Source organism: Marmota marmota, unplaced genomic scaffold (genome assembly GCF_001458135.2).
Source record: "Marmota marmota marmota unplaced genomic scaffold, marMar, whole genome shotgun sequence".
In the NCBI taxonomy this organism is placed as follows: domain Eukaryota; kingdom Metazoa; phylum Chordata; class Mammalia; order Rodentia; family Sciuridae; genus Marmota; species Marmota marmota.
This window is the reverse complement of record NW_025999900.1, coordinates 21,967,497-21,982,945: the sequence shown is the minus strand read 5'-3', so window position 1 is coordinate 21,982,945 and position 15,449 is coordinate 21,967,497. Positions and strand designations below refer to the sequence as shown.

At 37.5% G+C, this 15,449-nt stretch overlaps 1 protein-coding gene across 1 annotated transcript in view; it reads left to right on the top strand.

The window, feature by feature from the left end:
* The window catches only part of Ttc6 (tetratricopeptide repeat domain 6), a 242,176-nt gene that overhangs the window by 89,695 nt on the left and 137,032 nt on the right, over positions 1-15,449 (top strand). Inside the window, exons 4-6 of the mRNA XM_048798678.1 lie at positions 1,474-1,671; positions 7,275-7,405; positions 10,453-10,644. Of these exons, the coding sequence (XP_048654635.1) occupies positions 1,474-1,671; positions 7,275-7,405; positions 10,453-10,644 (521 nt within the window). The remainder of the gene's footprint in view (positions 1-1,473; positions 1,672-7,274; positions 7,406-10,452; positions 10,645-15,449) is intronic.

The window sequence follows — 15,449 nt, the reverse complement described above, 5'->3', positions numbered from 1 at the left end:
CAAAAGAAAGGGAATGGTTAACAATGCCCAAAACTATGGTCCATAAAATGAGTGAGTTTATTATGGGTAGTAAATACAGCAGCAGGCCCCTAACATTTGTGACCTCACCGTATCACCGTATCTACTTTGCCTTTGCATGAAAAGAGTCTTATTAATCTTTTTTTTTTTTTTAACCAATGGGGAAAATAAGGCTGAAAAGGTTTTTTTAAGTCCACCAAGATCAAACATCTTTTCATTGATCCAGGACTTGAATTCAGTCCCATGTGGGTAAAAAGTTCTTAGTCTTTTCATTGCCTGTAACTTTATAAAAACATGAGCTCAGGATTAAAGCTAGTTTTACAAAACTGAAACTTCTTGGTCCAGGTATCTCTTCTTGTACAGCAAAGAAATTTATGTACTATTTGGTATTGTGTGGAATCTGTTATCCTTTATTTTCTTATTAGCAAATGTATATATCCAAGGAACAAAAAAGATACAGTTGATCTTAAAGTCATTTCTATGTAATTAGGGCTTTTATGTAAGTCAGACTAGTCTTATCATTTGTTAAATTGAGGTAATGAATTTTAACTGCCATTGTGCTTCATAATCCCAAATAATTTTGGTTCAAAGTTAATTATTACCCAAATGTGGCCATATAGATAATTTCCTTTGGATTTGATGAGAAACATCAGGTAGTGGGACTTTTTTTTTTTGGTACCAGGAATTGAACTCGTGGCACTCAACCACCAAACCACATCCCCAGCCCTTTTTTTGTGTTTTCTTTAGAGACAAGGTCTCACTGAGTTGCTTAGCAACTCAACTTTTGCTGAGGCTGTTTTTGAACTTACAATCCTCCTGCCTCAGCCTCCTGAGCCGCAGGAATTTTAGGCACACGCCACAGCACTCAACTTATATTTTTAAAGAACACAAAGCATAGGAGTAACATTTTATGAGAAATTTTTAACTGGGTGTGGGAGAGATCTATGGTATCTGATAGCCTTCCTGAGGCATCGGGCTCAGGTCTTTTGCTGGAACTTAAGCCAGCTCTGAAAGAGCAGCTGCCTAAGCAGGAAGCCCGCTTCTGAGACTCTTAGAACCTCAGGTTTGGACAGTGGACTCCAGGCTGACCTAAGAGGCAAGCGGGATAATGAATAGAACTGTCTGCAGTGCCTTTTGTGGAAGGTACACTGGTTTGACACTGTGTGAGTGCTAGGTGGTGCCAGGGTAAGATCTGAGTCTTGTTATTTCCTGAGTTTGTGCCTAATAACTGGAGAGTTGGTATATTTTCTGAGATAAGAGCCAGGGAAAACAATCTGCCAGCTTCACATTTTTCTCAAGTCAGTTTGTAGAGGAAACTGACCACCTCTGCTACATTTCAAACATGCATTTTCATATTCATTTGGTTGTCAGACAGAAAATGTTGCAAAACTGAAGACTTTAGAAGGACTGGTAAAAAAGAGCATTCTTGTAATTTTACCTTTTTTTTCCCCCCAGTCAATGTTTGAGGAGCCCTTGCAAGATGTGTCAAGTATTTTCCAGATTGAACAGGAAGCTATACCAGAATGGGAAGGCTCAGAAACAGGAAGCATGTTATTTGGAGCACAGGATATGTCACGAATACAGACAGCAGAGCCATCAAGTAAACCTTTGCAAGGTAGACAGCCTCCAGGAAAATCAAAAGTCCACAAGCAGGTATCTTCAAAGGGGGAAAACTGTTGTAAACAGAGTTAGAGGAGTTGAGGATGTGCGAGTGTGAAGCAATGGGCCCAGGGTTCACCCTGCAAAAGGGCCTCAATAGTTTTATTCCTTTAAGAAAAGACAGCGTATTTTTTTTGAGGGCTTTATTTATTTGTTTTTCTTTCTGGCATTGGGGATTAAACCGAGGGCCTCACATATGCTAGGCAAGTGCTCTGCAACTGAGCTATATCACCAGTTCTCTTGAGAGCTTTTAGTTTTAACCCTAATTGCAATTTTGGGAAGAGAAGACAGATTTTCATGGAAAGAAGGAGTCTTGGCTCTTCCAGAAATTGACCAATAGTCTTCAAGGTACCATCTATGTCAAGGAAGTAAACAGTGGTCACTACAATGATCAAGACTGGGTAAGCAGCTTTTTAACTTTACTCCATTTAAGTTTATGCTAATTCCTGAGTCTTTTCCCACTGTAAAAATGTTTCCCAGATTTGTTTTACTTATGCATCATTTTCATAATTTTTTTTACCATATTTGCGTATCACCCTACAATTATTTACTTAATATTCTTTTACTTAAATACATTTATTTTAAAATAGATATGCTGTTTTTAATAATAATGTTATTAGGATGAAAAAGAAACAGTTCCTTTTTTTAGAATACCAGTATATCATCTTGTCACTGACTGATTCAGAGGGACGCCTCTTTTTAGGTGACAGCCTTCTTGGTCACCCTCTCCTTCTAACTCCCCATAATTATGTTCCTGACTGTGCTTCACCCAAATCAACTGGTAATAACCTTCTTCAACTTTTGCCCAGGACTCTCAAGTTTGAAACCTGGGATTTATCTGTGAACTTCCCTTTCACATATAATCAGTCTCTGAGGCCTAGATTATTCCTAAACATTATTGATTATATGTTTTTTTTTTCTTATCTTTCCTGGTTGCCTCCATTGTAGTCAGTTCTGGTGAAATTATGTCTGGATTAGTGCACTTGTCTCCTAGTTTTTCTTCATCTCTCAAGCTCTGCTTTCTTAGGTTCATCCTGTATGACACTAGCTGGTTGATCTGGGAATAATAGATAACAAGGAAGATTTAATAAAGTTGAACAGAGAAAACTTCCCACTGCTTTCAATGAGGAAGGACTTATCCTGTGTTGGTAATGGACTCCACTAGCAGTCATGCCGCCTTTCCAGAGCAGGCACTTGGGGTATGAAGTGAAGCCCGGCAAGACCAAGTGAACCTGCCCATAGTTCACTGTACAGGTGAATCCTGTGCTTAGGCTGACATCCTCCAGGTATCTGGAAACGGCGGCATCTTGATGAAGAAGCATTAGGCTGGGGGCCACAGCAGTAGTGTTTTTTTATCTATTCTACCCGAACACTGGGACTTTGGAAATAAATGTGAGCATAAGCGGTAAGTGGTTAGCTACCAGTGTGTCAAAAAATGAGATGAATTTTCTGGACCATGACTTAACCACCATGGCCCATCAGGAATTGAAGTCCCTCTTTAGAAATGTCCTGTAATATTAACTCTTCTGGCTTATTGTGACTATTATTAAACATTATTAAGAAATCATGTAAAAATATTTGTTTTTGATTAAAAGAGGCTGTTCTTTCCGAAGGTCACTAGAATTTATTGACTTTGCTAAATTTTTTACACAGTTTTTCTTATTTTTTCCTAATAACATCCTTACTTATTGTTACCTTTCTATTATTATTGCAAAAATACATCATGGGAAGATACATAACTTGCCCAAATACAAGTTAAGTTGTAGATGCAGGACTCAAGATGAGGTTGCCTGATTCTGGAATCTTAATTCTTTAACGCTTGGCCACATTGCCTTTTCATAACAACAAGCAATGATATCTGCTTTAGGTACAGAATCACAGACTTACAGCTACAGAAATGACAAGGGATGTAATATGCGTCACCAAACTAGGAAGCATGGCTTGACCAGAGGAACTTAGAGAATGTATTAAGAGGACACCAAACTGAAACCAGAAATGTTTCAGAGGGGAAGAGAATGTCTAAGATGTTTTGTTATGGTTTATTGTTGTGGGATATCATGGGTCACATCAGAAATGCCATAAAAATGGCACAGAGGATTTATGTGATTAATTCCACCAAATCTTCTCCAAGAATCTTATGTTTGTTTATTTATCGTAACATCTCAAGATCAATTATTATCCATGAACTTTAACCCTGTATATGGACAATTGAGGTCATAAAGTTAGTCTCTAGCATCTTTGGCACAGGAATGAGGAACAATATACTCCAGCAAGCCAGGACAGATTAGGGCACAAGAAGACTTTCTGACATAGCTAATAAATAGATCTAGCAGAGAGTTGATAAAGGAGCAACAAAGGACTTCAAGTGTTTACATATATGTTGGAAGATCTTGTTCAGCAAAAAAGTAGAGAATTTGAACAATCTCCACCTATTGACCATTTCTACTCTTAGAAGCTCTGGAGTATAAAAAATGTCATTGGTACTCTGGGTTAAGTCATGATCAACAACAGAAAAAATATAGATTAAATACAATAGCAATCTTGTGAAGAAATGACTGACACAATATCCAGTCATAAGATTGGTGAGCATTTTAAAAAGGAAAATGTCAGTATGAGTCTGTAAAAAAAATATAGGTTTGATCATATGACCTGGGATTCTAAATGGAAGAAAGTTTAAGAGGTGTGGGTTGCCCTAAATCCCCCTAAATTATCACAGGACAATTATAAGTGATTGATCACATTCAGAATTTTAAAAATATGCAAAATACGAAGGAAAAAATATATTTCTAGAGATAAACATAAAAGTGGCATGTAGCTATAAAAATTGTACCAAGAAAACTGAGATTCAGAATGGGCTGAAGCCTGTGAATAATGCTAAGAATAACAACAACAACGAAAACAATTTTCATGTTAGTTTTAGAGCAAAGGGAAGGAAAAAAAGGAAAGACAGCCCTGTCATTATGGATGAATAGTGTAATGACAACAGATGACAGAGATACCTTAATTTATTTTTAGAAAAAAGGTTGAGGTTTTAAATAAACAAATATGACAGAGAAAAGGAAACCGACAAACTCACAACTCGGTTCTTAAATCTGTCAAGAATGATCTTTAGAAAGAAGAGAAGAATTGATTTAAAAAAAAACAAAACAAAAAACCAACGACACAAATCTTTGTAAAAGGTCTTCAGAGTTAGATGCCTGAGCCATTGGCTCTGGTGATCACTCCTCGCCTTTGTGTCCCTGTCACAGCAGCTTTCAGGGGTGGCTGTAGTGGGAGAGGAGCTGGAAGCCAGGAGATTGGCAACTGCAAATCTGACTTTTAGTTTTTTAAGGGTAAGGGCTGTGAATTTTGTAATCAGTGCATTGGTCTTGGATGAGACTCTACAATGACTAAATGACTTATTCAAAAAGTTGTGTTTGGACCCTTATAAAAGGAAGAGGTAATCACTGGGAGCATGGGTTCCCTAAGGACAAGCCATGGAAGACCAATCTCATCTCCTAGAATATCAGAACAGTTAAGATCTGGTTGCTCAATATAGGAGTGTCATGGGAAGCTCACAGGCTCTGGAGCCAGATCTCCAGTGACAGAATTCTCTCCTCTTTACTAGTAGCGAGACGCAGGGCAAACTACCAAACTACTTTTATGGCTGTATAGTTTGAGGAAAATGACAGTGCCTACCTTAGAATGTTGTTGGAAGGATTATATGTAGAGGCCACAATAGAGAGCACTCAGAACCATACCCAGCACACAGAAAATGCAATGAACAGTAATTGCTATCATCCTGTGAATTTAAGCAATCCACTTATGAAAGCCTCCTGAGAGTTTTGCAGACAAGATGACAGGTGAATTGCAGGAGGATTTAAAATTAGTTATGCAAAGGATACATGATTGGTTCATGGAAGATTCTATGGAAATTTCAACATATTTCTCAGTCATTTGGATGAGAATGTGGAAGGCTTATTTACTAGTTGAATTTGCAGATGACATCCGAGACATGACTGGTAAAATCTGGTTGGTCAGACCTTAAAAAAAACTTAGTTGGGGCAAATGTATTCATGGTTCTGTCTTTGTGTTCCAAACTTGTCGATATGGGATGATAATTCTTAACAGTAGCAAGTGTGAAAGACTTCAGGTTTTAAACTATATTGTCATTTTGTGATAGGAAGACAAATGCAATCATAGTTTACCTTTGTTGACAAATGCCATGAGAAGATCCTCTTTCTCCTGACTGTTTAATCTTATCACACCTCACATATATGTTCAGATCTCAGTGTCCAACCCTAGGAGGGACTTAGACAAATTAGAGACAGTTTGGAAGAGAATCTTCAAGGTAGCAAAGCATAGTACTTCAAAATCATTTATTTAAGGTAGAGTTGAAAGGACTGGGGATGTTTTTCTGGGGGAATAGCAGTCCCAAAGGAGTCAACAGGGTTCAGAATATTTGAGGGTCTTTTCAAAGTGGAAGAGAGCTAGGTGGTGTCTGTATGGTTTCTGAGGTTCGAATCGAGACTGGTGGTTGTGAGTTGTTAGGCTCAATCATAAGAAACAAACATGAATTCTCACAAATGGAAAAGTCTCAAAGAGAAAATGGCTGACTTTGAATGTATTTGTGGTCTGTGTTCTTGCCCATGTTCAAGCCAGGTGATGACCACCTGGGAAAGACACTGTGGAGGAAATCCAAACACTAACTGAATGGGAAGATGTAATGCTTCGTCCTCCCTGAATGTTCATTATTTTTCATTACTCCCTTACTCAAGAAGTTGTAATAGTGCTGTCATTTCTACTGAGTCAAGACAAAATCCTATACCTAGTTTATAAGAACTTCTCTTGGTCTGGCCGCCTCCTTCAATCAAATCTCTCTGCTTTTATGAGGGAAGGCCTCTCTTTTTCTTTCTTTCTTAAATCTAATCTCAAAAAAAAAAAAAAAAACAAAAAAACAAAAAACAAAAAACAAAAAACAGAGCAACCCAAGGAAAAAAAATGTTTACATGAAAAATTATCAGAAATTGTGCAGATCTTCTAGGAAACCTAGGGAATCAATATTTAAAATTATTTATGGCACAGAATGTACTTGATTTTTGCCAAGCAGTAGAAATGGAAAACAGTGCAACTGTAAGAAGTATAAATTGGTAAACATTGTTCAAAATAATAATATAAAGCACTTGAGTTCTTTTTAGCTTGTGCTAGTTAACCACAAGTTATGCCAAACCTTAAGGAACTAGTGATTAAGTTCTGCTAAAAATACCAGTCTTGAAGAGTAAATCAGGCTGGAGATGTAGTTCTGTGGTAGAGCACTTGCCTAGCATGTGTGAGGCCTTGGGTTCTATGCCCAGCACTGGAAGGGTGGGGGGAGAGATAAAAAGTGGATTTGTGGATGAAGAATATTGTAAATATATTGTACCAATATCTTTATTGCCATGAGGGTGTATATGTAAAAATTTAGGAATGTATTTAGAGGGAAGTAGCTCACCTTTAGCACTTATATTCTGTTATAAACTATATATAGAAATCAGCAGTTTAAATATAAAAACTATTAAATAAAAAAGATCTAATTCTCATGTTACAACTTCCCCTAACAGTATACTTTGTTTTTAAAGTTGAAATCAGGACAACTCTTGCAAATCAGAGGAAAAGAAGTTAAGAGAAAACCAAAAAGTAAACCAAGAATTCCAGCATGGAGATTAACAAAGTCTTTAAAATATCGTCGTGATAAAAACCTGCCTAAAAAGTAACTTCATTAAATTTACAAATTTTACTCTCTGAAGAGCTGTCATTCAGTAGCATTGATGCATGAACATGCTAATGTTTTAGAAATTCATATGTGAGATCTGAGTTAAAACTTCTCAAAGGAAAATTTGGTGTAGATTTTATAGTTAAGATGTGTCTGTGCTTCCTTCGATTCCTGATTTTGACCAATGCACTTACTTTAATAAATGTAATACTAGCTGGAATAAAAAAAATAGCTCTTTGGGAAAATAGCAAAATTAAATGTTAGCTGTTAGATTTGATAGTTTTGGACCCTATAATGCTTGATTTGGATAAACTGCTTATTATACTGCGGGTTGATTTTATGATAAAAGACAACCCAACGCAAAATGTCCACAGGCCAACTTACTTAGCAGTTAATGGATTTATTCTTCTCCTCCTGTTTCATCTATGACCCCACCAATATTTTTGATAGAGTTTCTCATCACATAGGAATACATTCACAATTTTGAACAGCACTATGTAAACACAATTTAGATTATGGCTTACGTTTTGCTGTTCACCTGGTTGAACCCCTGGCTTTCTCTTTATTTCACTACTAGGTTTTATGGGTTGGTTTATTCTAGATTATTCTTCATTTAACTCTTTATGGGGGTTTGAAGAAGCTTTAATTATTAGCTTTTGTTGTTGCTTAGGGCACTGGAAAGTGTGCTGGACATGGAAGACAACCTTTTTTATGGCCAGCCTCAACTTTGTAAATGGATATTACTCACAATTTAGTAGCTCGGAATAGAGTCATGGGAAAAGAATTCCAAAGTTTATGAAACAGTCAAATTGGCATTTAAGTGACCCCATACATGCCATTGCTTATCTGCATTGCTTTAAGCTCATTTAGTTAGCAAGATTATGTATTAAAACAAATAGTGACAGCAGACAACAAGTATTTTACCTTCAATAAATAGTTACTGTCAGATTATCAATGAAGCAGAAACTTCTTGATTTTTTTCCCCTAAAAAACCTTGCATTTAGTGCATTAAGCAAAGTAGCATGACCACACACAGAGTCAGAGGCTTTTCTTTTTTATGTCTCTGTGTTTCAAAGAATGACAAATAGTCCTGCTTAAGGAGAGTGTGCTATAAAAACACGGCCTTTCCTGAGCATGCCAAAAATATTTGTAGATCTTATTGATATAGGTAGTGCTCTTTTAATTCATTAAAACAGAAATTAGCACTTTACGTTAGAGAGAAACAGGAGAAGAAGAAAAATCTGAAGTTAAAAAAAGTTATAAAAGAGAATCTTGAAAAAAATTTTCAGAACAACTTTTTCTTTAATCAGATATCAACCTATCTTTTCTCACCACTGACTAACTCTCACATTATTTTCTTGGGAATCCAGCCCTTTATGGCAGCATATTGTTATTTAGCACAACAATTGAGGGAGAGTCACTTGCTAATCTATGTTGCTAGACTATAATGGGAACGTGGGAATGCAGATCAGTTGTGATGCTTTTCAAAGAAAAAAATAAGTCAGTAATGTAATCTCAAGCACATTCCACTAGCCAGGACCTGTCCCAGTCAGAATGATGGTGCATTTGAGCTTGACACGGGAGCTTACCTTTTGGTCTTCTCTCTTTTTTCAAAGCCCTTTTGTAGGACCCCGAGTGCCTGAAGCCCTGGCTTCCTGGACACTCATTCCCCAACCTCGCCTTTAGGTCTCTATTTTTCAGGCATTTCTACATGCTTTAGATTTATCTCTCTCTTTTTTTTCCTTCACCACAGGAACATGTACAAATTTTACGTCTTGTTCTTGTTGGGCCCTGTTGTGAAAATGTCATAACCATTCTCTCCTAGTGACTGAATAATGTACACACATACCTACCAACAGGGTAGGTGCTGTGCAATGCAAATAATAATGACAATAAAAATATAACAAGTGTTTCTTAAGAGACTTTCACAGACCTGAAATGATAGGACTATTATTTTTATCATTTCTTACAAAGATAAGAGCTAGAATTTTTTTTTATTCTGATTTTTCTGCAGCTTTTCAGAGAAGGCAGTGATCCATTTTGCAAGTATTAGAACTGAGATTCAGATCCAGGCCCAGGTGTGCTGGAGTGTGATGGCAGTGGGTGTGAAGAAGGAGCATACCTGAGCAACCCTGCGCAGGGGAGAAATGCTATTTTCCCCCATCCTCCAAAACTGGGGATTGAACCCAGGGGTACTCTACCACTGAGCTACATACCCAGCCTGTTTTATGTTTTATTTTGAGACAGGGTCTCACTAAATTTCCCAGGCAGGCCTCAGACCTGAGATCCTTCTGCCTCAGCCTCCCAGGTAGCTTGGATATACAAGTGGAGAGAGGATTCAAAGATGATTTGTACCTTGAAGATGAGGAAGCTAGGCGAGATAGTAATACCAGAGATGCGATTTAGGAGCACTGAGCACGGAGAGAATAACTGAAACACTGAAGATATTTTTTTCAGTGTAGAAAGAGGAGTTCAAACCTTAGAAGCCACACCTAGTTTGGGAAGCTGGAGGAGTCAGTGACTAAGACAAATCATGAAGAAGGCAGATCATCACACCTTCTTTCCTATTTTTGGAAGGTAGGAGAGAGGCAAGTTCCAGAAGAGTGTGAGGGAGATGCCACACTGACTGAGAGAGGCCTGGGTTTCATCCTGCTAGGTAATGGGTGACGTACCACATATGTTATTCTACCTCTTCAAGGGCATTAGCATTTAAGCAGAGTAGGAAGGAGGAGAGCACATTGGCTAGATATGGTGTCTGGGACTAAGTTACAAAATTGAGGAGAGAAGAGGCTGGGGGGTGGGATGATAATGAGTTTGATATTGAGGTGTCTGTAGGACATTTAGTTTGAGATATTCAGCAGATGGTTGGATAATGAGCTTGAAGCTCTAAACAATAGTCTGAGATTGTAATATGAAAATTGTATCTGATCTCCTGTACTCACACATCCTTTTTAGAGCCTGAACTAAACTGTCAATATAAATGCATTTTGTGTCTGAAGATCACACGATGATAAAAGTAGCTCATGTCCTTTCCTCTGTTGCAGAATTCTACAAGCCCCCTCCATTCCTCACATGCATGATCTGTGCACCACCATCCCAGGCCGACAGCTGCCCATTGACTTGCACCTGGCCTCTCGCGTGTATCACACTGTCAGCAAGAAGGGCCACCGTACCCTAGTTGAATTTTTTGGATCATGTTTCTTAGATGATCACTTTCTAGACACAGAAAAAGATAAGTAAGTGTTCTTTGGTAATTTTGTTTTAAACAGTTTGACACTGTCAAGGACATTCTGCCTTTGAGGTTTAGACTTTAAAGGTATGATTCTGTTTTGGGACCGTAGGGAGGAGCCATTTTTGTTCTTTTCCATGGCTTCCCCAGTACATACACAGAATCAGTATCTCCATTTCCTGATGATATTAACAAGAGCCATGACTGCCTTAATCTGTTGTGTTGCTATGATAGGATACAACAGACAGGGTAGTTTATAAAGAAAATACATTTATTTCTCATAGTTCTGGAGGCAGTTCTGGTGAGGGTCTGGTGAGATATAGTTCTGGTGAGGGCCTTCTGATTGGCTCATTCTAAGGTGGAAGAGTAAAGGGCAAAAAGTAAGAGTGAGATAGTTAGCAGTAGGGGATGGGGGAAGAGGGACTGAACTCATCCTTTTTATATCAGGAACCACTCCCGGGATAACTAGCACACTTCTACAGAAGTGGCACTAATCTACTCATAAGGACAGAGCCTTCATGATCTAATTACTTCTTAAAGGTCCCATCTTTTAACACTGTTGCATTAAGAGTTAAGTTCCCAGCACACGAACTTTGAAGGACATATTTAAACCACAGCAGTATCCTATCATGTGGTAACTTCAGTAGTCTAATTCCCAAAAGGTGTTACATAATTGTCTCATTAGTTCTCTCCTCCCCCTCCCCTCCCCTCNTTTTTTTTTAATTTTTGTACTAGGAATTGAATCCAGGGTCCTCTACCACTTAGATATATCCCTAGCCCTTTTAAACTTTTTCTTTTGAGACAGGGTCTTGCTAAGTTGCAGAGGCTGGCCCTGAACTTGCAGTCCTCTTACCTCAGCCTCCCCAATTTCTCCTCCTCCTCCTCCTCCTCCTTTTCCTCCTCCTCCTTCTCCTTCCAGAGATTGAACTCAGTGGTGCTTAACTACCTGGCCTTATTTATTCTTAATAAGAACTCTGAAATACCGATGTGGGAATTGAGGCTCATAAAAGTTAATCAGTTCAGCACTATTTATACAATTAACAAAATTACAGATTTGGCACTTGAGTCCAGTCTTTTGAACTTAATCTCACCATCTTTAGATATACTTGGGGTCTAGGATCATATACAAAAGTCATTGCCTCTTGGAGTTCATTCCATTTCTCCTTGTGTCTCAATGCCCCTTGGAATCTGCCTAGTCTTTTGTGAAGAGTATATGATCTACAGCATCTCCAAACGAGGAGGAAAGGAAAGGGAGCTAACCCTGACTGAGTGGCAACAGCTTCTGGAGCACTGTGACATGTGCTTTTGCATATGCTTTCTTTTAAAATCTTCAACTTAAGAAAGAAGTCCCAATTTCCATATGGTTAATGAAGAAATTCAGGCTCCAAGGTATTAGGTTACTTGCCTAAGTTCTTATCTTGGAATAGTGATTAGAATCCAGATTTGTCTGAATTTTTCTTAACCCCCCCCCTTTTTTTTCCTATTTGTAAATTTTTAAAGAGACTTTCAAGACTTTTTGTTCTCCTAACCACCCCCCCAATTAAATTATGATACACTATAATACTGCGTATCTGCTTATAGTACTGAATGTGTGTCTGTGCTTTCTACACAAAAACAAGAAGCTTTCGTTATCCCACCCTCCCCCTGCTCAAAGCATCAGTTCTCATCCCCATGGGGGGCAATATTACTTGCCCAGAAATACGCATGCTCCAAAGGCTCCTGCCTTTTAGAAGAGCTAGTGGAAATCCTGAAAAACCACCTATTAGATGTTCTAAGAATATTAAAATATTAAATATTATATGAAATAGAGCCTTTTCCAGTACATTGTAATATTCTAGTGAAAATAATATTTAAAAGATTTTAATTATACAATCACAAAATGAGTGACTTACCTACACTTTTTATGGTATACCCTGAACCCATTTCTTTAAACCTTACTTTCGGTGAAAATTGAAGCACTCCAGTGCATTCTTTCACAGTTTAAAATCACCTGTTTTCCCTGTGTTTTGGAACCACAATGAGTTTCATCTTGAATTCTTGAAGGAAGGTTATTATTACATTTATTTTTTATTTAGGCAAAAATGTATTTTTAGGATGTGTTTGCCAATCATTTAGTTTCAATTGATGAAATCAATGCTTGCTAACTTTTTGAAAAAAAATTATATGTGAAGAATTTTGGAAATCCTTGTTTAAGTATCTCTGTAGGAAATAGTTCAGCAGGACATACTTTGAAATGTCCTTTAAAAGCCTAAAGCTGGGAATACAAAATCAAGACATAGCTAGTAGTACTGACTCAAGACTGAAACTAGTCATTTCCATTAGTGCTGTGCAAGCCAAGTATCATTTTGGGGAATAACAGTTTCTATTATTCATGCAAAGTGTTAAAAATGCTGGTTTCTTTCAAATTCTAATTTTTTTTTTCTTCAAGTAGACCTTACTTTCTTTTTCCAAGAGAGTCAATAACACTATTTGACAATGATAATTCTTGGCAATTTGTTCCTAAGTACCAAATAAGAAGTTAATTTAAGTACCTAATATTTAATTCTCTGGCATCTCTCTCTTGAGGATTATATGGCTAAACATAGCTTAACCTTTTCAAAATATATCTGTCTGCTGAGTCTACAAGTTCAGAGAAATATATAATTTTTTTCTGCTGTAATAAGTGTCTGGAGAAAGGTAATCATAAACACAAAATAAATACTTTTTATTTGGTAGCCTTTTGCTTTATCTGTGCAATGAAAAGTTAACTCCAAAGCAGAATAATACTTGTGGTTATATAGCTTTAATGATTTCCCCATTCTGCATATGGTAATGGTTATTTTTTATGAACACTAATGATATTTTAGTGAAATGGTAAGAGTATATACTTCAGTTTATTTGAAATAGTAAAATGATGTTCAAACTTATGTCTGGTTGAATAGCAATTTTGATGAGAACTATAAAATATTTCATGTTTTTTGTTTTAAAAATATTTTTTGTACTGTCTAGAGAAGTTAATAGCCATTAATTAAAATTCTTAGAATGGAATTGTAGATTTAAAGTTTTAAAGTAGGGCAAATCATTAAAGATGTTTAACACTTAGGTTAATGTTGCTTTGGTGAATAGTCTTCCAGACAGCTCTTATAAATCATGTTTATATCATACAAGACATTCTATAGATCTAGTTGTTTTTCACTCAAGTTTATGTGTGAACATTTAAATTATTTCATGATATTTACTAATTCAACCAAAATGCAGTGACTATTTTTAAAATAATCTTGACACTATTCATTTCCTTGAATTCTTGCCAAACAACTAATTGTCAGTTTTTAATTTTTTTTTCTAATCTGGTTAGGAAAAACATTTTTTAAGATTATTTTTATATTTTATTTGTTATGTTTTGGGTGTGAGGTATACCCCAAAAGCTCATGTGTGAGACAATGAAAGAAGGTTTGGAGGAGAAATGATTGGGTTATAGCTTTAATCTAATCAGAGAATTAATCCCTGGGTGAGATTAATTGAGTGGTAACTGGAGGCAGGTGGGCTGTGGCTGGAGGAAGTGACTCATTGGGGGTGTGGCTATGGGGTATGTATTTTGTATCTGGAGAGTGGAGACTCTCTCTGTGCTTTCTGATCACCACAGTGAACTGTTTCTGTCTGCCACACTCTTCTGCTGTGATGTCCTGCCTCACCTCAAGCTCCAAGGAGTGGAGCCTGCTGTCTGTGGATTGAGACCTCTGAAACTGTGAGCCCCTAAATAAACCTTTCCTACTCTACAGTTGTTCTGGTGGTGTCATTGAGTCACAGCAGTGAGAAAGCTGACTAAAACATTATTCATTTCTGGTAAAGTTGAGAATTTTCTCCTCCTTCCTTCCTTCCTTCTTTCCTTCCCTGGAGATCTAATCTAGGTCTGCCTATATATTATAATTGCTTTTTTTTTTTTTTAATTTTTTATTGTGGGTTGTTCAAAACGTTACAAATTCTTGGCATATCATATTTGACACTTTGATTCAAGTGGGTTATGAACTCCCACCTTCACCCCATACACACATTGCAGAATCACATCAGTTACACATCCATTGATTTACAAATTGCCATCCTAGTGTCTGTTGTGCTCCGCTGCCTTTCCCATCCTCCACCCTCCCCCCTCCCCACCTCTCCCCTCCCCTCCCCTCCTCTCTCTCTACCCCCTCCACTGTATAACCCTGAGGGTCTCCTTCCATTACCATGCAATTTCCCTTCTCTCTCCCTTTCCCTCCCACCTCTCATCCCTGTTAAATGTTAATCTTCTTCTCCTGCTCTTCGTCCCTACTCTGTTCTTAGTTACTCTCCTTATATCAAAGAAGACATTTGGCATTTGTTTTTTAGGGATTGGCTAGCTTCACTTAGCATAATCTGCTCTAATGCCATCCATTTCCCTGTAAATTCTATGATTTTGTCATTTTTTAATGCAGAGTAATACTCCATTGTGTATAAATGCCACATTTTTTTTATCCATTCGTCTATTGAAGGGCATCTAGGTTGGTTCCACAGTCTTGCTATTGTGAATTGTGCTGCTATGAACATCGATGTAGCAGTGTCCCTGTAGCATGCTCTTTTTAGGTCTTTAGGGAATAGACCAAGAAGGGGAATAGCTGGGTCAAATGGTGGCTCCATTCCCAGCTTTCCAAGAAATCTCCATACTGCTTTCCAAATTGGCTGCACCAATTTGCAGTCCCACCAGCAATGTACAAGTGTACCCTTTTCCCCACATCCTCGCCAGCACTTGTTGTTGTTTGACTTCATAATGGCTGCCAATCTTACTGGAGTGAGATGGTATCTTAGGGTGGTTTT